General features: G+C 36.2%; 2 protein-coding genes across 2 annotated transcripts in view; one reads left to right on the top strand and one right to left on the bottom strand.

Moving 5' to 3' along the window:
* The window catches only part of LOC306890658 (flavin reductase (NADPH)-like), a 43957-nt gene that overhangs the window by 2022 nt on the left and 17669 nt on the right, over nucleotides 1–24266 (top strand). The gene's annotated exons all lie outside the window — the stretch shown is intronic.
* Nucleotides 6–10554, bottom strand: LOC306908132 (uncharacterized protein). Its single transcript, XM_079480735.1, has 7 exons — nucleotides 10457–10554; nucleotides 6298–6843; nucleotides 5999–6154; nucleotides 4142–4353; nucleotides 3723–4042; nucleotides 1547–2834; nucleotides 6–1272 (listed from the first exon to the last, which is right to left on the bottom strand). Exons 1-6 carry the CDS (start codon nucleotides 10471–10473, stop codon nucleotides 2619–2621), a joined length of 1467 nt encoding a protein of 488 aa, XP_079336861.1. The 5' UTR covers nucleotides 10474–10554; the 3' UTR covers nucleotides 6–1272; nucleotides 1547–2618.

The following is a 24266-nucleotide window of genomic DNA, read 5'->3' as shown; positions in this document are numbered from 1 at the left end:
TTACTAACATTAATACATTGAAAGTTTTTATTAACATGAGAAGACAGCTGTTCCAAAAGTATTCACGGGTTGTAGTTTTCTCAAACTCAACAGTATATGCAGACTATAAAGTAGAGCCTCCTTGCAGGTTTGCAGAGGAAGGTTGCAACTAAACTGTTCAGCACCTCCAGGACAGAGTTTGGACACAAACATACACAATACATCATGTAACATTTATCAATACAGTTGAACTCAAAAGTTTACATTCTTCTAGCAGAATCTGGAAAATGTAGAACATTTAAGAGGTAGCCTAATCCAGAATCTTTGCTTTTTCATTATTTCTGTATACTTGATGTATGTCCAACAGTAACTGTATGTTGTTGAGATTCATCTTTTTACATTGATCATACACAAATATTACAATCGAAAGAACCATTCAGTGATGCTCAAGAAGTCAACACCATTCATTGAAGTCAGGTGTGTGTAAACCTCTCAATGTTTTTTGATGTACATATAGTTTTGTTCATTTTTCATGTAGCAATGTATTTCTTTTATTGTTCTTTGGTGTGAACTTTGTGTTAACATTTCTTTTGCGAAATAAGTTGTTCAGGGCAGGAAAGAGTATTAAAAATAAATCTTCACTTTCAAAATACCTCTCATTTTTCCCAAATGCTCTGCATTTTCCAGGTTCTGCAAAGGTGACGTAAACTTTTGACTTGATTTGAATATATGATATTACATTATTAAACTATAACTATTTTTGTTCAGTGGATTTGTGAGTATATGCTGAGGACTGTCTAATGGTAGCAGAAAGAAGAGTACATCACTAATGTGACTGGAGTCACCGAAGACCCTCTGAGCGTTCCTCACACCCATCCTTCTGTAGATGTCCTGGTGGAAGAGAAGCTCAGCTCAAACAATGTGATGGCCTGTTTGTAGCACCCTCTGCAGAGATTTGCGGTTTGGGTGAAGCAGTGGTCACACAAGGCTGTGTTGTAAACAGTTGAGATGCTGTCCAAAGATCAGGTGTAGAATAAGATGAAGATTGCAGCGCTTATTCCATACTTCCTCAGTTATCTCCAAAATAAGGAGAGGAGTCATTGCTGGGCCTTTTTCACCATCACCCATGTGAGTCAGGGATCTGAAGTGGCTGACTCCTTCCACTGTCATGAAGTTGGTGGCGGTGTGTCTCCTGAAGACCACCACTACTGTCTCTTCAGTCATCTTCTCTTTGAGGATGAGATGATTCTCCATTGCACCGGTGTGTCAGGGTATTTGTAGCACCCTCACCGCCTGATGAGGGGAAATAAACAGGAGTCAGAGCGACTGTGTCTTCTGATGCAGTGTATATTGACTTGAGCAGCACGCCCCCCCCTCATAGGTGAACACACAAAGACAAAAGTAATCAAAACAGATCAACTGATCGAAAGACATTTCGTTATTAACATAAAATATGTAATATCACCCACTAATGTAAGCTCCAAATTAAATGCATACACAATTATATTAACTTAAATATAAACTCTTTTGCATTGTTTATTATAACCTCCACATATTCACCGCTTACCGTTTCAGTGATCTGATCAGTTCAGTCATTTTTCTGATGTCAAGACAATTCAGGTTTCAGATGTCCTTCCCAACCTGTCAGGCTTAGTTCCGTCTGACGGCAGTCTGACATAGGCACACAAGAGTTTCGGTTAACAGGTGTACATGTAGACTTATTTAAAATTGTCAATTTATTTGACTTAATATACAGTTATTGTGTATTGGTGAAAACAAAACTCAGCAGATATATTTCTCTTAACTAAACCTAACTAGAATATCATATTAGGCATTAAGAGTTTTCATTAAAACTATTCACCCTGGGTTGTAAGTCGTCCTTAAAAGAGTTCCTGAGAAAAGACTAAGACTCATACTGAAAGCTATGGAGTAAGTCAAAGCATGTACACAGAACACAATTGCTAACATATAATCAGTCAATAAATTATCAAGGTACCTCAAACAGTTTATCGGTTTACATATACTGTTTGCCTACCGATATGAAACTTACATGGCTGACTTGCTAACTTAGCACAACAACACTTTTTAAATACTTGTGACCAAAATTCAATGCAAATGCGCGCGCGCGTATATATGCTGAACAATACAATCGGTCAAATGGATTAAACTCTTGATAAAATAGCGCTGTTTTCTTAAATAGGAAATTTCCCTGATTGGAAAGCAAAAGCTCTGTGTGGTCGAAAGATCGTGGTGCTGACCTCGTTCGTAAGTCATGACGTCAGACCATACGTCATCAGATGCGTGATTCAAAACCAAGTATGTGATTAAGGCATTTAAAGTTTACAATATTGATTAAACATTTCAAACGGTTTCAAAATATTGTTTTATTGATAATAATCAATAAATCCATAGGTTTTTAAATCAGTGTTAGTTTAGTCTCTGTTACGTCTTTAAATATACCGTCTTTGATTTTGTATAAAGTATAAAGATAAGTATAAAGTCTACTTAAGGAAATTATTTTTAACATCAAATAGAAAAGTATTGATAGTCTAAATCAATCTATTTACAGATTTTCACAATACATACTGCTGCAATTATTGTGTCTGACAAGGCTATGGTAACCTTCCCTTAAATGCATGTTAAAAATGATCAAACTGCTCCCTTGACATCCGTAATGTCTCTAATAAAATGTCAATTCCAAAGCAAGTGCTAGCGCCAAGTGGATCAACTCTTTCTCGAAGAAACTGAAAAACTGCACTGTGCAGATTTTCAGGTGGTGGGGGAACTTCAATAATGTCATCACTGTCCACTGGTGTTGGTCCCTCCCAGTCAATGCTGTGCTCCTCCAAATATGTCTAGAAGAGCGTAAAATATTTATTTAGATGCAAACATATACTGGGTGTACGTCACTGAGTGAAAACGCTTAATATGTTTAAAGTATGAACTAGAAAGCTATCAACTCAAGAAACATTACGGGTCTAGTCTTAAGCTGTATGTTTTGTCAGAGTCACTATGATTATGAACACCATATTCTCTGATATTTAAGATATTTTGCAATCATCAAATTAAAACAGGTTTGAAATAAAAGTTTAGCACCTTGGCAAAATAAAAATATGATTCACACATCATAAAGGCTATATAAAACTAGAGCACAATGAACACCTTCATGACAATGCTAGTTAGTATGGGACAAGATTGATAAATTAAATTGATTTAATCACTGTAGAAAACATCAGCATTAAGCCAATTCCTGATCCCAGCTGTTCTGACATTAAATGAGACTTATAAGCCAAAAACTTGTTACTTCACATCGATGGCTTGTACATCGGGGTAAAAATTGGATTATAAAAGGTGCTTTAAAAACTGTTTCCTACAATGCCAAAATAGTCCTTACAATGCAATTTATAGAAACGTAATTACATACATAATAAAGCACTTTTTCCTGTCTCAAAATGATGACTCATGTGCACAAGCCATTGGTGTGGAGTGATGTGTATTTGCTCGAAGTCTGCATTTAAAGTCACACCAAATGTGTTCAAAGGGGTTCAGAACTTGGCTTTATGCAGAGCATTAAAGTTCTTCCACATTGACTGAATCAATGTTTTATTTCTGAATGTCACACAGGGGCATTGTCATGATGGAATAGAACAAACTCTTCCCAAAACGTTTGGCAATTTAGTGTATAATAAGAAATGTTTTAGTGTAGATAAAAAGGGCATTTGAAAATAGCTTAATTAACAGACCTGCTCGGAAAGTGGGTTACAAATTTGATCCATGTTCAGTAACTGTCCTTCAATCCAAAGCTGCTGTGGTGACCTCCCATGCTCTGTGGAAATAGCATGCCGATCCCATGCTTGCTTAAAGAGCTGGATATGCATGTTGATTCTTGGAAGCATCACATAATGAAGACAAATCATATCAAGTTCACTGTCAGGATTCAGAGCACCGGCACTGGAGAGATGTTGGAGTGCAGAATGATAGTTAACGGTCACTGCACACCAAACATCCCTCCAAAGTCTTTCAATTCGTTGATTGTGTACGCTTCGTCCGGTAATAAAACTTCCTAATCAAGAGGAAAAAGAAGCAATCATGAAATAGGATTGTCTTTTAATATGATTTTATATTAAGTATGCTCAATAAAAAAAAAATTATTAAAAATTACCTGTTCCTCTATCTGGATGCTCAAGCATAAATCGTGCTACCTCAACATTCTCTCCACCCTTATCGCTACGAACTCTTTTAGGTACCCCAAAGAGCTGCACAGCAGCAACAAATAAAGACAGAACAGTCGAGGCTCTGTTGTTGTCACTTGCATGCAAGAACATGACTTTTCTACTGTACCCATCTATCCCACCATGGATCACAATTCTCCATCTACAAACAAGACATTATTTTGAGTAGGATAAGAAGCTCTTGTGTGACCAAATAAAAAAATCAAGTCTTTGAAAATCTATATCACTTATCCTAACATTGTAAACAATTCATTCTTGAAATACAATTAATTTGTAATGAAATAAAATTCCATTTAAATAAATCTTAATGATTTCGGTCTATATATTCAAAACCCAATAATTAGATTTTAAAGGTTAATTTAAAATGACAGTCCAAAGGCTATTTGTCGCCATCTCTGTATCTAGTTTCCTACTTTAAATGTGCGGAGGTGATTTTCTTAAAAGGAACATTTCATGAAAATCATACACCTCTGTGGTTAGGTCCTATAGTTGGGTCCCCGGTGCATCAACCAACCCAGAAAATGGAAAAAGTACTTCTCAGTATCTTTGCTTTGTGTCTTAAAGAACACTTTGTTTTTAATTTTAATGTTTTAAACATGTTTTTATGTTTTGAACGCGATTTGATATGTTGTTGTTAACATGTTGGTTTAATCTATATAAATAAAAAGTTTTCCCTCTTAGTGATATATGATTGAAAGTCTCTAAAATAGTTATGGCAAATAAGGACAAGTTGAATTTGTTGTACAGCTTGTCTGCCTGGCCAAAGAATATTAAAAAAAAATATTTAAATTACTAATGGTTACCAACAAAAACATACTTCAGGTCAGTCCTATGTTAATAATAAAAAATCATACCCCTTACAGCATTTGCCAGTTCCATCTAGATCTGTGTTCACAAGTTATGCAAGCCTTCACTACTGAAGTTTTTGTTATTCTATGTCATTCTAATGCATAAATGCAGGGAGAATGGATGGAAAGCAAAGTTATGTTAAGAGAGATAAGATGCTATATTTGTTCAAAGAACTTATCTGACAACACAGAATAGTTGCTATTATGTATTACTTAATCTCCATAGTATGACGCAAAGGCAACATTTTGTTGTTGTTCATGGTACGGGGACTATTTTTACAGGCTTTTGGTGATTTAACTTCATGAAAATTGGACTGGAGCTATTTTTTTGGCTTCAATATTTATATTTTATGGTAACAGTTAAGTTTTATGAAAGCAGTAAGGAACTTGAGGCTAGTGGTGTATCATAAATAAGTCATCATAGCTAAAGAGGTTGCTGGGACAATACAAACTAAGCTGTAATGTACTCTTGACACAGCACAGCCAAAGAGTAAGCTATCTTGTTGCTTCACTTGTGTTATGAAGATGAACTTATTTATTATAATATAAAGTTAACTGATGACAGGAAATTCATATTTGGGGAAGTAACGCAGTAACGCAAGCTTACTCTTTCAGATGTGAATGTAAAATGAATGTTACAAACATGTTTTTCATTTAATTCATTACATGAAGTTGATTTATTCATTGTTTTACTGTCTTATTAAAGAATAGGCCAAGTAATGTTAGTAACAGAAATGGTGTGTTTTGCTTGAAGAATGTCTATCTTGGGTAGTTCTTTATAAAGAATGAGAATGACTTCTTGTATCCTATCAATAACTAACATTAAATGTGAAGCTGAATATTTTGAAAGTAATCATAGTTGTGGTGTCTAAAATGCATTAACAGCATAACATTTAAGCACTGACCTAAGCAACATACTGTAAATGAAAAAAAAAATACCGTATCAACTTATGGTTTCCGTCAATATGCCATAATGCCATGGGAGCTGGAACAGAGTATACTCTTCTCTGAATAATGTTTATTCCTAGTCCACGACATATAGTACCCACTGGATCTACTGTTCTTAGCGTTTCCATTACTCGGGACCGCTGCACTCTTGAAAACAAATTTCATTATGTTATTAAGAATACAACAATTACCACAGTTACATGTGTCTTGATCATTGTTTAAATATAATTAACACATTCTTTTAAGAAAGATGTCAATTTACATCAAAAAAGGCATTGTATTAGACTCACCTCAGTCCAACACTGTTGAGGTATCCACTGACTCGCTTTATTCCGGAGTCAGGACATTCTCTGATGAAATGACAAACAAGTTGTCTGAGGTCCTCATCTGTAATGTCACTGTAATACATTTGTACTGACAAGCCATACTCAGACATTCTTCTTCTTATTGTTCTATAACTTACACAAAATATTTGTGCGATTTGCTTTACTGTGAAATTAAATTCCAAAAGGTATTCCAACTGCTCAGGAGAAATGTCCCAGTATGGGCATCCTCTGTCTCCAGTTCTGATCCTGGCAGGCCTAAATCCATGAGTTGCATGAGTTTGGGCTTGCAACAAGTACAATACTCTTTGCATGCTGTGTAGTATGTCATCAATTTCTGTTAAAACACCATTTTGGACACATCTTTCAAGAATAGAAAGGAGATTTTCATAACGAGTATAGAGAAAATCCATATCCATTTGATTCCGGTGTGTTTCATATTGCTGTAAAAGTCGCTCTGTCTGAGAGTGAATAAACTGTAGAAGCCGATAAGTCTGTTGATTAACCTGAAAGCTTGAAAATGAATAAAAACACAAACTGATTTCAGTATAAACAATTTATAGAAATAATCTCAACTCTTCAACCACAGTAAATATAGCTTTGCAGATTAACATCCGGATGTTTAAAATGCTTTGAATTTGCAGCGTGCTGCTCTATACATGAAAACAATCTTATTTTGCTCACCATGATAGGAAGTAAAGCAAACATTGATTAAAGACATGTCTTGCTTTACCACCATGACATTTTAGAGCTTTCGGATGCAGTCTTTGTTTTTTTACGAGTGTTTTGATTGGAATTCAAAATGTTTACTGCATCCGAAAGCTCTAAAATCCTGCCTTCTGAGGCAGCATATCAAGGTAGCAAGGCATCCAGACGTGTCTGAATTAAATGTTTGCTTTACTTTCCATCTCCTGAGATATCTTCGTCAGATACATTTTTGAAGGCAGCATGGATGTATCCTTTACTGCCTTCAATGTCCCAAAATCTATTTGTGTGCCCGTGCCAGGGATGTGATTGGTTGAGCAGGGTCAAGTTGAGTAGCATCTGCCCCAATAACGTAAAGTTAGTCTATTCAATTACACAGCTCAGTACATACAATGGTATAAAAAGATTTAAATAAATTGTTCAATACTAGATTTTTTCATTATTTATGTTTATTTATATATGATAAATTAACTTAAATTGTTTAACTTGACCTATTGGACTATTTTTCTCAAGAAACACATAATCCAACAATCCTATATTTCAATTAAACATTTTCTTTTGATAGGCCTTCATGTATGGCCTGGTTGAGCTTAAGTGTTTATCACTGCAGGATGCTGAGCAGGCCTTCATGTGTGGTCAAGTTTATCATCACAGGTAAGAGTAGAATTTCTTACAAAATGTCCAATGTTTTGTATGCATCAACAGTATGTCTGTTAAACCAGCAGTTATTTTCTCTATTTTTCTATTTCAGTGAAGTGAAACAATTTAATAAAGCTATATTAAAACAATTATGAAAAGATTGCCCTCTTTTCATAATTGTTGTCATATAGCTTTATTAAATTGTAAACATCCAATTGGTAGAGACTGCTGCAAATCTGAGCTTTAAATATTAAAATGATTATTATTTATATTCAGATAACTTACATTTATTATTATTTTTCTCAGTTCATTGGGACTTTATTGACAAAGTATCAAAAAAGCATGGTCTGTAAGATCTTTAAAATATGAAATATGAGATGAGAACGTTAGAAATGTTCAACTGGTTGTTCCTCATTTCATTTCCTTCTCTCTTTCTCCCTTAGAATTCAGTGATGAAGTCAATGAACAGTTTTTTGTGTTTAGAATTTTAATTGTTCATTTGTTATTTTATTAAATTTACACAGTCTTAAATCTACACATAGCGTCACCCTTGTGTCTTAATTTTGCATGGATGTGGTGACTGAAAGGCTATACCATGATTACTTGTTTATTTAACTTGATGTTATAATATGCCAGTGATTACAGTAATTATTCAACCTTAACCAATAAGGTTTTATTGTAAAAAAATAAGTATTTGGGTGTTATAAACCTTAAATATTTTAATTTGGCGCAAATACTAGCTTTGTTTTTCGGTCCTCAAAAAAATGGGGTCTTGGAACTCCGATTCACAAAACAATAGGGTCCTAGAAAAAAACAATATCTGCAATTGACTATTCTATTCAGATTTATTTGGAAAAACAAGACGGAATATATTAAAAGAAAAACAATGTTCAGAACTTACGCTGATGGAGGCTTCAATGCTATTGACTTCACAACTCTTAACCAGGTTTGCAAAATTACCTGGCTATAAAAATGCATGATTAGAAGAAATGCTCCTTGGTTTTTTTATCTCAAACGTATTATTTGACCGATGTGGTGGGCTTAAGTTTTTGTTGAGTTGTGATTTCAAATGTAATAAACTACCCATCAAGCTAGCAAATTTTCATAAGCAAGCACTGGATTCATGGAAATTGAACTACAAGCATAACTTTGCCTCAAAAATGCATTAAGTGGAACAACCTATATGTTTTATTTAGAAAAGGTCAATTTTCGAAAAACAGTGTGTTAAGAATAATATTTTTATTTCACACTTCATAGAACATAATGGAAATTTAATTAGTTATGAAAAATTTGTCTTAGATAACAATATTAATATTACACGCATAAAATATTTTAGGCTAATTAAAGAAACATCTCCTAAACTTTTACACCTTATTAAATCATCGTTACAATATTCTAGATTAATGGGAGAAATGCATAAGTTATTTATAGATGGGGTTGACTTGCATGACAAAAAATTCAATAATTGGCACATTAGAAAAACATTAATTTGTACAAATAGTATTGCCCTGAAATCTTTAGCTTTATGGAAACAAATGTATCCCTTGATATTTCCTTATGAAGAATTTTTGAACAGACCAGATATTATAACTTTTACACCTGTAAATTGTTTCGATCTAAGTTTATGGATATTGAACCAGATTGCTCTTTTTCTGGTGAGGAAAATGAATCTGTGGTTCATTTATTTTTTAGTTGTACATTTACAAGGTCATTTTGGTCTGACGTTTCGTTACTGGTTTTTAAAGCGTTTAATAATTTGATTATTAAGAAAGAGATGGTCCAATGTCTATTTTCAAATACTGGTGTCACTATTGTAGACAATGTTATAAGAATCCTGTGCTTGCTTGGAAAAAACCTATATCCATAAATGTAGAGTTGTAGGTTCGAAACATAACATTATAGATTTTTGCTCTGAATTAAGAATATTTTCCCAAACATTTTGCAAAATGAACTAAAACAAGAAATGCATTAAAACACAAGATTATAAATATGATTGTTGGATTCACAATGTTTTCTTATTTACCTCCTTGCTCTGTTCAAAATACAAAATAAAGAAACATATAGATTTTATTTATTTTTTATTATAATTTCAATTTACTTATAATTTAAAACAAACATGAATAAATAACTGTGTATTGTATACATATGTAGCCTGATGTGAAAGTCTTGATAATTTTTCCCTTTTACTATTGTCAATATAATGATCATTGCTACCCTGTTATTTGTGTTGGAATAGTAATAAAAAGTTGAATAAAAAAAAGAGGGTCCTAGAAGTGCGTCCCCATGTGTGCGGTCGTGGAAGTGTGGCCTCCGCTGTTGCAGCTGAACAATATTATATATATATAATAATATTAAATATATATAAAAAATAACAGTTGATACGTCGGTAATTAGTCAGTATGTAGTGTATTATGCGATTTCGGACGCAGTTTATTAGGAAACCATTAACTGTTTGGAACGATTGAGCGGTACATGTAACAAGAACCAATTGATCAGATTCACAATTTGTTCATGGAGACACAGATGAATACATGATTAATAAATCGAGTTTATCTTATATATAATAATAATCTAGTCCTCTGTTAATACCTACTCGTCTAAACGGCAACAGTGGCCCATGTTGATTAGCAACGAAAGACGCGAGGAGACCGCATGCTCAGGTGCTTTGGGGAGAAAACAATGCGACTAGCGTTCTGCACGCGGTTTAGACGCCAACTAATTATGAGGCAGTATCACGAGTCAGTCTACTTTTGCACAGGGTGGAATGCATTATTGAACCTACCTTGCTATCGCAGTCATTCTTGCTTACATCGTGAAGAAGTCTTTCCAAATCTTCTTGGTTTTATGGCGGGTTGCACTGGCGCATTATCACCACCTACTGGGTTGGAGTCTGCAAAAAAAAAGAAAACACATGCCACAGATTTATAGACCGTTTCATTGGACTCGCGCGCGCATGACCCCGGTATTTGGGCCGCGCCTCCTAATTTGAATACATTCCTCAAATGCCCAATCCTAAATCCCCAAATCCTCAAACCTAAATGGCTAAATGATTTAAACCTACATACAAAATGCCCAATCCTATATACCGAATTCATTTTCAACCTCGACTTTTAGTTTCAAATTTTGACCTTTTAGTTTTGGTTTAAAACTTTTAGTTTTAGACTTTTAGTTTATATTCTGACCGAAAAATCCTTCCATAGTTTCTCATTTTGGCGTATCCTTTGCGAAAACTAACATAACTACATAGCTTCAATGTTCCTTGTCTATAAAAAACAAGCAGACACAATTACTGAATTACATCATTCACTTCATTTCAATTACAACAAATTATTAAAATGTATATGAATATAAAAAACGAAAACATAAGCATATATAACCAACACAAAATGACAACGATGAACAATTAACAAATAAATGTAATGTTTCTACACATTAAATTAGTGGCAAGTAAAACAGCTGACTGGGTCCTCTATGCTGCCATAAAAACCATGCAGGACACCACGTTTGCCATTGCCAACAAATCCACAGCAGGATTTGAATAAAATTCGGCACTTGCTGCATTCCGTTAACAATTTCTAACAATCCCCTTTGGTTAACACGGTTTTATGCATGTTATCAATGAGAAACAAGGGCAAAAGGATCATCAAACAGAAATAAGTGGGCTACAGAAAGTGGATCAGAATTTTATCAGATTTGTTAACAACTTTCATTACAGTGATTTTATTTTTGTTATCTGGAGAGTCAATCAGACGTCGTTTCTTTTAAACAAAAACAATTTTTATCCATTAATAACATACATTTCCGACTGCTATGTATAAAAAACATTGACTCAACATCACAAGTTAATGATGTGAGGGTTTTGCATCTGAACTATTGAATTGTTTATCAATGACAATCAAGTTCATTATACATGGGGATTAAACCTTATGAAAAAAACCGCGCAAATACAGACCGTGTACTCACCGTGATGCTAGATATAGCGGAAATGATACAGACTGAAGAAGAATCGACGTCGTTACATGTGTTTAACCAATGAGGCGAGGTTAGGACGAGACGACACATAGACCCGCCCTTAATATTACCCCACCCATTGACCAATGAGCCCTTAATATTGCCGCACCCATTGACCAATGAGCCCTTAATATTACCCCACCCATTGACAATGAGACGCGTAGGGAGCGGAGCACAACCTTGATCTCCACCCCCATATTTAGCACCGCCCCGTACTGCAGCCTGCAGCCAGGTGTACTTGAAATACAGCGGCGATGGAACACTAGGTGGCGCTTTAACAGTATAAATGGCTAAATTAACGTGTGCTTGGTTGCCTTAACAATTGTGTATCACGTGACATTTATACAAACTATCGATATCATATGAAAGATCTCATAATTCCGATCAAATTTGGCTCTTGAACCATTGATGTCGATCAAACTGTCATGGTTCTCGAGTGGTGAGACACGGAGAGAGGACCCAGGTGCAGACAGCGGGTAAGGGGTTAACAGATAATTTAACAAGTAATAAAACAAAACATGTCTACATAACATGACGAACTACACTGAAACAAAACTTAAATTAACTCTTTGCCATAAACTACACATGACTAAACTAACATAACACAGGAACTCACCACACAAACCACAATGAACCAGCACAAGACAGAAGACACAAGGGCATTAAATAAGGGAGCAAATCAAGAAGGAAACAGGTGTAGGCATTAATTAATAACGAGAGGATGGGAACAGAGACTGAGACCCGGAGAGAGCGTATATGGAAGGCAATGACAACAATAATTGCCTCTCCACATTAAACATGAGGTTCTGTCATGATCCTGCCACTATACTAAGAGAAACATGACATGATGCAGCAGAATCATGACACAAACAGTTTGTGAGTTATCTGTGATGATGTTAAGAACCTACTTTTGCAAACTTGTCATAGGTTTTTCAAGCGATTTCAAAATTTCCACCACAGTACAATTCTCTGGACTCTCCTGATCAATAACTATAAAAAAAATCGTCAACTTTTTCATTTGCATGACCATTACAGGCTCCTTTATTATATTCAAGTGAACGGTGTACCTGAAAGTTCGCTACTCCTTAACGAATAATCCAGTTGACTTGCCATTAAGTACAATCATACATCTTATTACACTAAACACGCATGCAAATATGATGGTGACCGGACAAGGGATACGTTTCCTGTCTCACAGGAACACAGTGTTAGACATGTAATGCATTAATCATTACACGCTGCTCCATGTTTACACATCTATAAATATAGAACATGTCTGCTGGTTGTAAGATGCTGTTTTGCTAAACTTAACACACACCTTTATTATGCACACCAGTTTAATTGCATGTAAACCCAAATAGTTACTCAGCCAGTCACATGTCAGCAACTCAATGCAATTAGGCATTTAGTGTCTATGAACCGTTGCTGACCGTATCTATCATTTTTCAGGCGTTGGGAGTATAGTCCACTTGGTTGTTTTAGGATGAGAGTCCTCGGCCTACTTGATGAAGGCAAAGATGCTTTAGATGCCTTAAAAGTGCTTGAACCCGCTAAATGCTGCTTGCAGCTTTAATTTATATATTTTTGTGCCATTGTTCATTTAAAAAATTGTTGAGAATGTTCTCATACTGCACATGTTTATGTTTGTATAAATCTCACTGCTGGAAAAATATGACATCAGTAAGATAAGTGCACAACACTAGCCTTGATTAGAAAGAAAGATGTGAATTTGTTTGTGTTTGTGAGTGTGTTTACATTAGTTACAATTCTGTATGCTTTTGTTTTACTCCAATTACTGTACTTTTAAACAGTTGTTATAGTTAATGCATATAAATATATATACATACATACATAGGCTACATACATACATACACTTATACATATACATATAGGTCTACATATACATACATATACATATCATCATACACCTCTCTCTTCAACTAGGGCTCATCAGCTATTACACCGTCCAGCACTGCCAGAAACCTGGGGGTGGTAATTGATGATCAGCGTAACCTCTCAAGCCATGTTGCCAGCATCACCCGGTCCTGTAGATTCATCCTCTACAACATTAGGAAAATTAGACCTTTCCTATCAGAGCACTCTACGCAAGTCCAGGCTCTTGTCCTGTCCAAACTGGATTATTGCAATGCGCTTCTGGCTGGCTCCCTGTTGCCGCCTGCATAAAGCTCCTGGCCTACAAGACCACCACCGGGTCTGCACAATCATATCTCCACTCGCTAATGCATGTTCCTGACAGATCCCTGCGTTCTGCAAATGAACAACGACTAGTGATACCATCCAAAAAAGGGGAAAAAAACTCTCGAGTGACTTTTTTTCCTTTTTGGGATGGACCGCTCACTCTGGATCTGTTCCACATTGGTGGAATGATCTGCCTGCTGCTACAAGATCAGCAGACTCTGTTGCCATCTTCAAAAAACGCCTCAAACGCATCTCTTCCGTCAATATGTAGCTGTTTGATTTCAACCTCTCATTCTTTTCTGTCTTATTATTTATAATATATATACTCAGTATTCTTAGCTTTGTATACTGTGCTAGGCTTTAAAGAACTAGTTTTGATGAACTTATGTATTTTGTTGCCTATGTTGTTATAATTGCTTCCAATGTTTCCTCATCTGTAAGTCGCTTTTCGATAAAAGCGTCTGCTAATTGACTAAATGTAAATATATATTCCAATTTACCAGTTAGAGGTTCTTGAACATGTAGAAACCATGTTTATGTAGAACTTATTGTATTACGATATTTGAATTTTTAGTGTGGTTCTACCTTACTGGAGTATATAGGAAAAAAAGCAATTTTGTGGACACTGTGGTTTCGTAGCATGGTCGTTGGTGATATATAAATAATAATAGCCTACATAATACTACCAATAAACGTAAAAAACATAATAACAAACTTAACAAATGTTAAAATTACTCCTATTAACAGGATTCAAATGTTGGTAGTTTTTAATCATGACTAAAATTATTATGCTCACCTGCACCTTGCGGGATTCGAACCATCACTTCTCATTCTCGAGAGACATACGTCCTAACTATGAGCCACAGCACCTGATACGAAACTTTTAAATTCAGTTATTTTTTTAGCAAAACTCAGCCCAAAGATGGAGAATTATTTTAGCATCATACAAATATTGTAATTTTATATATATTACAGACATGTTGGGACATTGATTAATTGTATTTTGAGAGGACAACCACGCCTCTTTTTCACCTTCATGAGCTTATTGTTCAAGAAAAGGCCAGGGTTTAAGAAGAATAGGTATTTTAATAAAATATCAATGAGATTAAAAAAGAAATTGAAACGCATGTCAAGGTAGATTCTTAACAACAAAATTTATAATATGCATTTTTTTAATTAAACTGTGTTTCATTGGATGCCACTTTTAAGAAAGGACCATATTAACCAATAGCGACTGACCTCTCATTTTCAAGTATGTCCAGAGGACGCGGTTATGCTTCACAAACATCTTAACCAATAGAGCAAGCTTTTCCATTTGAGGCGGGAGGAAGTTAATTTTTTTCAGTTATAAGAGGTTGAATAATTTAGAAGAGCTACAACGTGGAAAAAGAGGTAGGCTATGTGGCTTGCATTTTGATACTTTATATTACATAACCCACATTATTTCGATCTAACGTTATTTGCATTGTGTGTACTGTTTGTGAACAACCTGGTTTGTTTCTTTTTTAGGAGCAAGCACATAATTCAGCCCGAATCTTAACCGAAAAAATGGATAACAAGGATCAACCGCAAAGGTAATAAGTCTCCTTTCCCCATGTGTTTTACCAGTAACCACATCAGATTTCGTGACCAAATTTAAAGCACATTACTAAACATTTTGTACCCAACTATATGTGATAGAAAAAGCAGAAAATTAAGTTATAGTCTACTGCCCATACTTTGCGGAAATATGCCTACCTCATCAAATTTGCACAGATTAGTAAACGTAGTATTAATAAAACAAGACCTATTAGCCTAATGTAATCTACTGTTCACACCATGTCTCGTTGTGGACTAACAACCGGCCGGCGCCAAAATATTCCGGGAGTAGTTCACTTTCGATTCTACAGTAATTCTTTATTAAAAGGTTTAAAAATCGACTGATCTTTTCTCAGAATCGATTTATTTTAAATTTAACTTTTCCTTGGAGGTGCTGGGGTTACCACTTTTTTATTCCGACAGAGGGCGTAAAGCATTTTATGTTATAACACGTCGTGTCAGTATTTAGCCGGCGCATCTCTCTCACCTGCTTGTGCAAGGGTGGTGTGCATGAAATTGTGCGTAAATATTAATAGCATATTAATAGAATATTAATAGCATATTAATAGAATATTAATAGAATATTAATATTAACATTCTAGTTTGCTTTAGTAATGCTGTTAATAGTTGTAGTTAAAGTTCAACTTTCGGAGAACGAAGGAAGCTCGTTAAAAGTCGCGATGACGCGATACGCCCCTTACTTCATAGTGTGTTCACGCCAAACGCAAATGAAGCGTTAAGCGCGAGTGATTTACATCTTAAGTTAATGCAAAGTCGCCATGACCTACTTGCGGCGCGAATGACGCGAAACGCGCGAGTTGAAAAATCTGAACTTTCGCGCCGCGTTAACCAATGAGAAGCTTGCTCTAGTAGGGCCGTGAGCGAGCGGCAGAAGCCCCTCCCATGACGCGAATCATGTTATCATGTCAATATGGACAATCTCTGAGGAATGTTACCAGTACCTTGTTGAATCTATGCCACGAAGGATTAAGGCAGTTCTGAAGGCAAAAGGGGGTCCAACTCGGTACTCTGTACTTGAAAGGTGTACCTAATAAAGTGGCCGGTGAGTGTATATCTCTGCTGTGGTGTCCAGTCAGTATCTCACTCCAAAATGTCAGAAGCGCAAGCGAAGCGCCAACTAGTGGTGGTACACAAAAAGCACTGGAGTTTCGCATCATGTTATGTATACTCTTTGCCTGTAGATTACTTCTTATAACTTGCAAAAGAAACCGAGAAAGACGTCACTTGCCCAAACTAGTCTCTTCAGTATTTTGAAATAAGACTGCTATAGCGATCTCAACCGCTAGATGTCAATGTCCCATTCGGTTTCTTAAAATGTGACCTAACTACAGGACTCAATCAGCAAATTGTTTATTGAATTAAATTAACATACAACAACATTCAACAAATCGTTTGTATAATACAACGATTATATAATAACATAAATTAATATAACCATAAACAAAATCCAATTTAAATAGTTATATTACTAAGCACTGTCTCTATTATGCACATCCTCGTTTTACACAAGCCAAGTTTTCATCCATGGGAAAGAAGGTATAGCGCTTCAAAATGTTTATATATGATGGAAATGCCGTTTGTCGATAAAAAACTCAGATTTTATGAGTCATAATAAATGCAATTTAAACCGACTTTCAGCGACCTAACATAACGACCTGTGTGTGCGTGTGTGTAAGAACTGCTATAAAGGGCCGTCCGCGTGAGGACAAAGGAGCTTCTTTATTGTGGTTTATGGCTCAAAGGAGCTTTTCCCTTGTCCACTGTGGTCCGCCATGGTGTACTTTGGTTTATTATGGAGATCCCGGTTACTTCGTGCCTTAATCAATAAATAGTATCTTTTGCAATCAAAACCCAAGACTCACTTCACTATAAAGAAGGGAAATACAAAACCACAACAATACTTGCTAAGAGACAACGCTTACTGTTAAAGGCAGCACAGAACTATAACATAGGGGAAAAAACACAAGAACATTTAAATGTAAAAATAAAATGATTTGTAAGAGCATCATTTATGGGTTGTTTGTGTACATACGTCGTGTAAAAACACTATTATTTCATAATAATAAGCAGCTATTCTTTCCTTACTTCTTGACTGACTCTCAAATTATTTGAATTGAAATACAAAAATTGACTGACATATAATTTGTATTTTAAATTTGTGCTTGTATTTTAACAGCTCGGATGAAGAAATGCGCGAATTGCTTCGCCAGATGCAAAGAACAACCACTTTACTGGCAGAAAGATTGACCTCTTCCCAACGAACCCCTGCCAGCGACGTTCTGCCAGGGACATCCTCTCAGGGACATCATGCCAGGGACATCCTGCCAGGGACATCTTCGTCTCTTATTCCCCCCTCTCACTCTCGTCTCCCAACTTTAACATCCACTCCATCGTGCTTCAGGACAAACTCAACCCGTTGGCAGCCTTATCCCTCTACCTCAGGTTTTTTGAGCAGCCAAGAATCATCAAAGGAAGATGGCATACAAATGAATCTTTCTAGGCTTTTTAGACCATATAACTCAAATACAGAGCAGGGGGGCTCCAAGGGGAAATATCTGAAAAAGAAAAGAGAAGTACCCTGGAGCCATTATTTTTTTTGTCTCTCAGAACCAGAAAGTAATTTTGTGCCCAGTCTTGAGGACACACAGGTTCTTGAGGAATGTGGCCTGGGCCGCAAATTGGTAACTTTTTCAAGCAACACTGGCAGCCATTCAGAGTTAACTGAATGCCTTTACCAGGAATACCCACTACTTGGAGATGCAGGGGGGTACGTCTTAGCCAGGAGTGACCGTAGAAGGGAGTTAACCAACATCCCAATGCCACCTTCAGGCTACTCGGTTCCCTATGTAAGACATTACTGCAAAGGAAAACGGACTCCAATTTACATTATTCCCCTACAGAAACAAATAGAGCTGCAACCTAAAGAACATGTAAGTGCAATGTGCTAAGCGCAGTAGTAAAAGTTTCTGAATAATGTAAATGTTTAAGTTTTGTTTAATTAATTTCAATTCATTAGGTTCCAGCTGTCATGCAGCAGTGTTTTACGTGCAAAAGCCACGTCATGCTTTCGAATCTGTCTGAACACCTTGAGATATGCAAATGGTAAATTGTGTTTCTATCTTATTGTTAATGTAAGCGTTGAGTACCTTTAGAAAAGATACAACAACTTTTTTTATTCCATGTTTACAGCAAAGATGATAACAAAAATTCGGAAGAATCGAAGGATTCGGTCAGCCAATCAGAGAATAGGTATGGTACTGTGTGCCCTAGCGTGTTGGTGAATGTGCTTGTTGTGTGTTAAAATATAGGAATTTGTGTTTCAGTTCCAGTGATGATGAAGCAGTGCTGATGGCTATTGAACTATCTTTACAGGTTAGTATGCTTGTAAAGATTTACTTTTACTAAATGTTTCAAACAAATAACAGATTTTACATTCGTACACAAGCAGGATTGTGTGACCACACAACTATCTCAAGCAGATGGGTTAAACGAGGCTGGAGCTGATCCATCTTGTGTTGCACCACAAATTGAAGTCCTACTGTATGTGTCTTTTAAATTATTTGATTTATGCCAGGTAGATTTCGTGCTTTATGCCAAATTCCAACATGTGAATTTAACAGTTAAGAGGATTGTCTTTACTTTTTTCTAAACAGACCAGTTGTAATCACAAGTGATGAAGAGGACACGCATGATGTAAGTTTACCGGTATTCAGAAAGAATTATGTTTTGCATAAATTATTATTTCTTCGGTTGTTAACTAATTTACATGCTGTTGTATTATATATTTGTGAAAAATCGGAAGATTTTTTATTAGATACTTGTAGAGAAATGCAGTTAGTTTACTTTTCTAAGTTGTTATTTTAGACTGATCTGCATAAAAGCGGTATTTTTCCCATATACACTTATGAATCATAGAATTATAAAGTGTTTATGGTGTGTATGAATTAACTTGCAGCAAGTTTATTTAACAGCAAATATCAAAATAATCCAAGACAGTGTAAATCCAAACATGAGCACAGGAACTCTGAACAGATGTCGGTGTCGGCTTCACAAACATGCAAAATAACAAACCAAAAATAAGACTAAAACACAGAGGTCTATATAGACAGTATAGTGAGGTTAATGAGCAACAGACTGTGAGTTATAGATAGTGTAGTATATCATGGGAGGACAATGCTGGTCCCTCTGATGGATCTGCAGAGTGGTGATCATGACATTGTTGTTCATGTTATTACTGTTTTTTCCACAGTTAACATTAAATGTATTGTAATTTCTTATTTTCAAACAGTAAAAAAGTTTGAACGTTCTTTCTTTGGTACCATATTCATTTAAACAACTTTGAAAATGGACTGGCAGTCAATTGACTTTGTAGTGGTGATTACAAATTTGGTATAAAAAAAACGTACAACTTCAAAACCGTTAGCATAGTTTCTGAATATCTTTTAGATAATACACAGAATTAATTACATAGAATATGTATTTTAAAATTTTATTGTTTTGTGTTGATTACAGAACAGGAATTCTGGTGAACACCAACTTAATGAAATGTACCCATCCCAGCCAACAACAGCAAACATGTAAGTAATCTGTAAAAGAACACAAAACCACAATTTAACCACAGTTTTTATTTTATTGTATTATTTTTACCATAACCAAAGGTTTTCATGTCTGAAGTGATGCATTGCCACAGTCAGTTATAGGGGCATGCAATGTCAAAAATCTTATAGAAACTGTAACCATTTCATAACAGGCCAGATTTGGAAACTGCATTGCGGAGACTGGAGGACCAGCTGGACCCTGGACTTCCACCAGTGTCCAACTACATCAATGTTATGCGAGACACGGTGCTGTCAAGCGCCATGAGGGCATTTGCTCGCCAACGTTTTGCGCCAGAAAGAAGGCTTAATGTCATTTTTGTGGATGCGGAAAACACCGGGGAGGGAGCAGTAGACGCTGGAGGTCCCACAAGGGAATTTTTTAGATTACTCATGGTGGAGCTGAAGAACAGCCATTACTTCTGTGGTGCCGAAGACATAAAAAATTTGGCTTTGGTGTCTCGAGGTGAAAACACTTTTCACTACCAAAAGTTCCAAAGAAGGGCGTTTTTTGCAAACCTGTGAAATCTTTTTTTTTTTTTAGCTGTGCAGGCAGGAGAGTACAGAATACTTGGGAAGATGCTGGCTGTATCAGTAGTCCATGCTGGAGTTACTCCATCATTTTTTTCTGAAAGACTCTACAGTCTTATCTCCCACTGTCCCAGTCCTCCTGTCGACCTGGAAGAAATAGACGACTGGGAAGTGAGGCAGATGCTTCAGAAGGTATGTTTATTTAAGTTACTGTACATTAAATCACCATGTTGATTCTACTGTATCGCTAAAGAGACAAACTGCGCCACAAAGCACGTTTCATAAATACGTTATCTGTTTTGAAGTTAAGACATCTTAATACTCTAGTGCTTAAAACGAGTGGGAAGGGTTAAAGTGAGCTGGTGGGTTGGAATGTGCAACCTCGTCATTAAATGCCACTCAAAAATTATTTACACACCTTTAAGAAACATTTTTAAAAAATGTAAGTACATTTAAGAGCTTTTATAGTAACGCTTAAGATTACGGCCTGCAATGTACTGCATAATTAAACCGAATCTAGATCGTAAATAGTTGTAACAATAATGTACCTATGGAGTACATATCTGTAGTCAAAGAGGAACAATTTGGGGAATCAGAGGGAAAAAAAACCTGGCTGATTGGCAACATTATGTGGTGTTATATGGTGTCCTGTTTATATAAATTGAGGTATAATTTATCTACATGGTCAGGTAAAAGTGTCATTTTGCTAATTTCTTTGATTATTATTAATAAATCCATGGCAGAATTCACGATAAAAGATGAGAGATACTCGGAGTCAGCCATGTCGGACCATAGGGGGCGCTACAGCCATGCTGAGCGCGTTTGCGTTCGTAATCCCTAAACCGTTTGGTGCACACCCAAGTGTTTTATATCATTGAAATGATTGGCTCAAAACTTAAAAAACGTATATCTCCGATTTCATTTCCAGTATGCACATTTTTCCGCTAATTTGCATTTTATGCCAAAAAAAATCCAGTCCCTGGATTTTTGCCCGATCGGAACCAAACCAACGCTGATGAATTCTGTGGAGTGTGAATGTGAATAATTATCAAAAAAGGTTTAAATTTAGATTCACCGTTGCTAGGGGGCGCCAAAACGTCTGAACCGGAAGTGGCATATTTGACTAAAATGGCCAAAACTCGTGAACGTTTGAGCAATCTTCACGTGGCTTAAACCATATGTGCAGACTCTCAGTCCGGGGTCACAGTAAAAAGGAGTCGGCGTTTGGCCACTAGGTGGCGCTATAATATACATGAACTCGAAAAGAGCTATAACTACGCAACCGTTTGGCCGATCAACTTATTATTTGGTATGATGTGTCTTTGTGTCATGCACCATGACTGTATATAGGGACATATTACAGCATTACACAGTATTGTTATGGACCGACAATATTAAAAATGCGCTTTTGACATAAAAAGTCTGACTTTAGACAACATTTGAGTTGGTCCATGGGCCAGTCTTATTTCAGTCCCTAAAAAAAGCAACGCACCGAAAATGTGCCTGAACACACCTCTTTTTAGATCAGTAATGCAGTATTGATTATGGCGTGCCATGTAAAAACAAATCAATCAGCAGTTTTGTTTGTCCACTACATCTTTGTCTTATGTTACATCTCCAAATAGATCAAGAATGCAGAAACATTGGCGGAAGCGCAGGAGGGGTTGATTGATGCTTCGGCTACTATGACACTACTTGGATGCTCCACCTTCCTGAGGAGTCTGCATGAAAAAGATGCCCTTGTGGAAGAAGCTGCAAAAGCATATGTTGAAGGCCGGTTAAAAGAAGCATTGGAACAGTGAGTATTTCAGAGTTCTAAAAAGTATTTTTTAACTTTGCGTTACAGGGATATGTTTACCATTACTACATCTGAAAAGCATAACTCGCCTAAATTTCACTCTGAAACATGCAAGATGGATAAGAGGATAAAATTTAGCTCTCGAACATAGGGTTTCAATTAATGAATACTTTGATTATGAATACATATTTAAAACACGTGCATACACTTATATAAATTAGACACATAGATAGATACTATACTGTTGGACCAATGCATGTTATAGTATAGTACGCATAAGCATGTAAACTTAATGCAAGCCTACACCTATAGACACTTGCGTATACATATAAACTGCATATACACATTACCGTCGGGTAAAAATATTACTTTTTACGTGTTTTAGTGCTATAATCGGTTCCCCAGTGCATATGACAACTCAGAAAATGTGAAAAATAAGATCAAATTACGTTGTAACGTGGGCCTTTCCCTGCAAGAATGTAAGAAATTGAGACATTCAGATTTCCCTTCCTTTATGATGTTGAAAAAGGCCCTTATTTTAATGTTACCGCCCCTTAATCAACAACTTTCCACCCACGTCGAAGCCACCAAGGTTGTTTTCACAAGTGAGATTGGTGTACTTCGGTGTATGTGATCTCATGGCTAAAGTATATAGAAAACAAAATGTTTTTATTTTTGTTTCCTTTTTTTGCTTATCACTTGCCTCACTTTCATTTTTGTTTAATTAGATTTTTTTCCTTGTTTTAGGTTGACTGATGGGTTGAAGACCCTGGGTGTCATAGATGAGATCATAGCAAATCCACAATTAATGAAACCACTGTTTAAAAGTGGTTTTAAACCACTTGAGGTGGATGACCTTTTTGAGCTTTTTAGTGTAGATTTTAGCCACTCCGGCAGCAATAGGCGGAGTATAGAAAATCGAACAGTGATGTTTTGGAGGGATTGGCTCGTAGAGGTTGGAGGTATGTATTTTAATGATGCATTCTATTGATAGTGTCATTGTTGTTGTGTTACACATTTAGGGTTGCACAAACATGCTTTTTCACGGCTTATCGGACGTGAGTGCGCTGATGACGTATGAAAACTGTGTGAACCGTGTAATTTTTTTATTGTTTTTGGTTTGATATATTATAAAATTCTTGATATTGTCCTATCAAATTTTTTTCTAAGAGGGGAGCAGGCCGGTGACTCTCCAAGAAATCCTGGTTTTCACCTCTGGTGCGGACAGGATACCACCTCTGGGTTTCCCCCAGAAACCTAGAATTCAGTTTCTGCACCCTGAGGACCATGGATTGCGTATCTTCCCAGAGGCTAATACGTGTGATGTGACCTTGCGTTTGCCTCTGCACCAGCTTTATCATAACTTCAGAGAGAAAATGGAGTCAGGGATTCTGCAGTCTCCAACTTTTGGTTTTGCCTGATTATGTTTTTTTTTTTCCATAAAATTTTACCTCACGTTTATGTTCAACTTTTCACTATACAAGCAGTTTTGTTGTTGTTGGACCTTTTGAAAGTATGGGCAAATTGTTTGATTACTTAAATAAAGTTACATTTTGTTGACCCATTTACATTTCTCACTATTAATTTGTTACCACTTAATTATATTTTTTTCATTGAAGTTAATTAGGAGCATGATGATTGGTTAAATACAACCAGCGTGTGCATATTTGGGGAATGACTACTGGGCATCTGACGGTGTATCAGCTGACTGCTGCGATGAAGTCTATGGACCGCCTTTTGCCGTGATGGAACCCTACGACTTTGTAACAAAAAATGCCATCGACCCAGCTTCTTTCTGATACTCCGGTTGTAATGGCTGTTGCTGCTGACCTCAAAGTCTTTACCCAAAATATGGCGGA

The sequence above is a fragment of the Barbatula barbatula genome (genome assembly GCF_947034865.1).
Source record: "Barbatula barbatula genome assembly, chromosome: 2".
NCBI lineage: Eukaryota > Metazoa > Chordata > Actinopteri > Cypriniformes > Nemacheilidae > Barbatula > Barbatula barbatula.
The sequence above is the reverse complement of the archived record's forward strand: the minus strand, read 5'-3'. Positions and strand labels throughout refer to the sequence as shown.

What these genes read in the sequence shown, in the direction of transcription:
- LOC306908132 (XM_079480735.1), bottom strand. An exon ending in CTCAACAGTGTTGGACTGAG is followed by an intron (nt 6,155 to 6,297) that starts GTGAGTCTAATA and finishes TTTGTTTTCAAG; the next exon opens with AGTGCAGCGGTCCCGAGTAA. An exon ending in GGAAACCATAAGTTGATACG is followed by an intron (nt 4,354 to 5,998) that starts GTATTTTTTTTT and finishes TCTTGTTTGTAG; the next exon opens with ATGGAGAATTGTGATCCATG.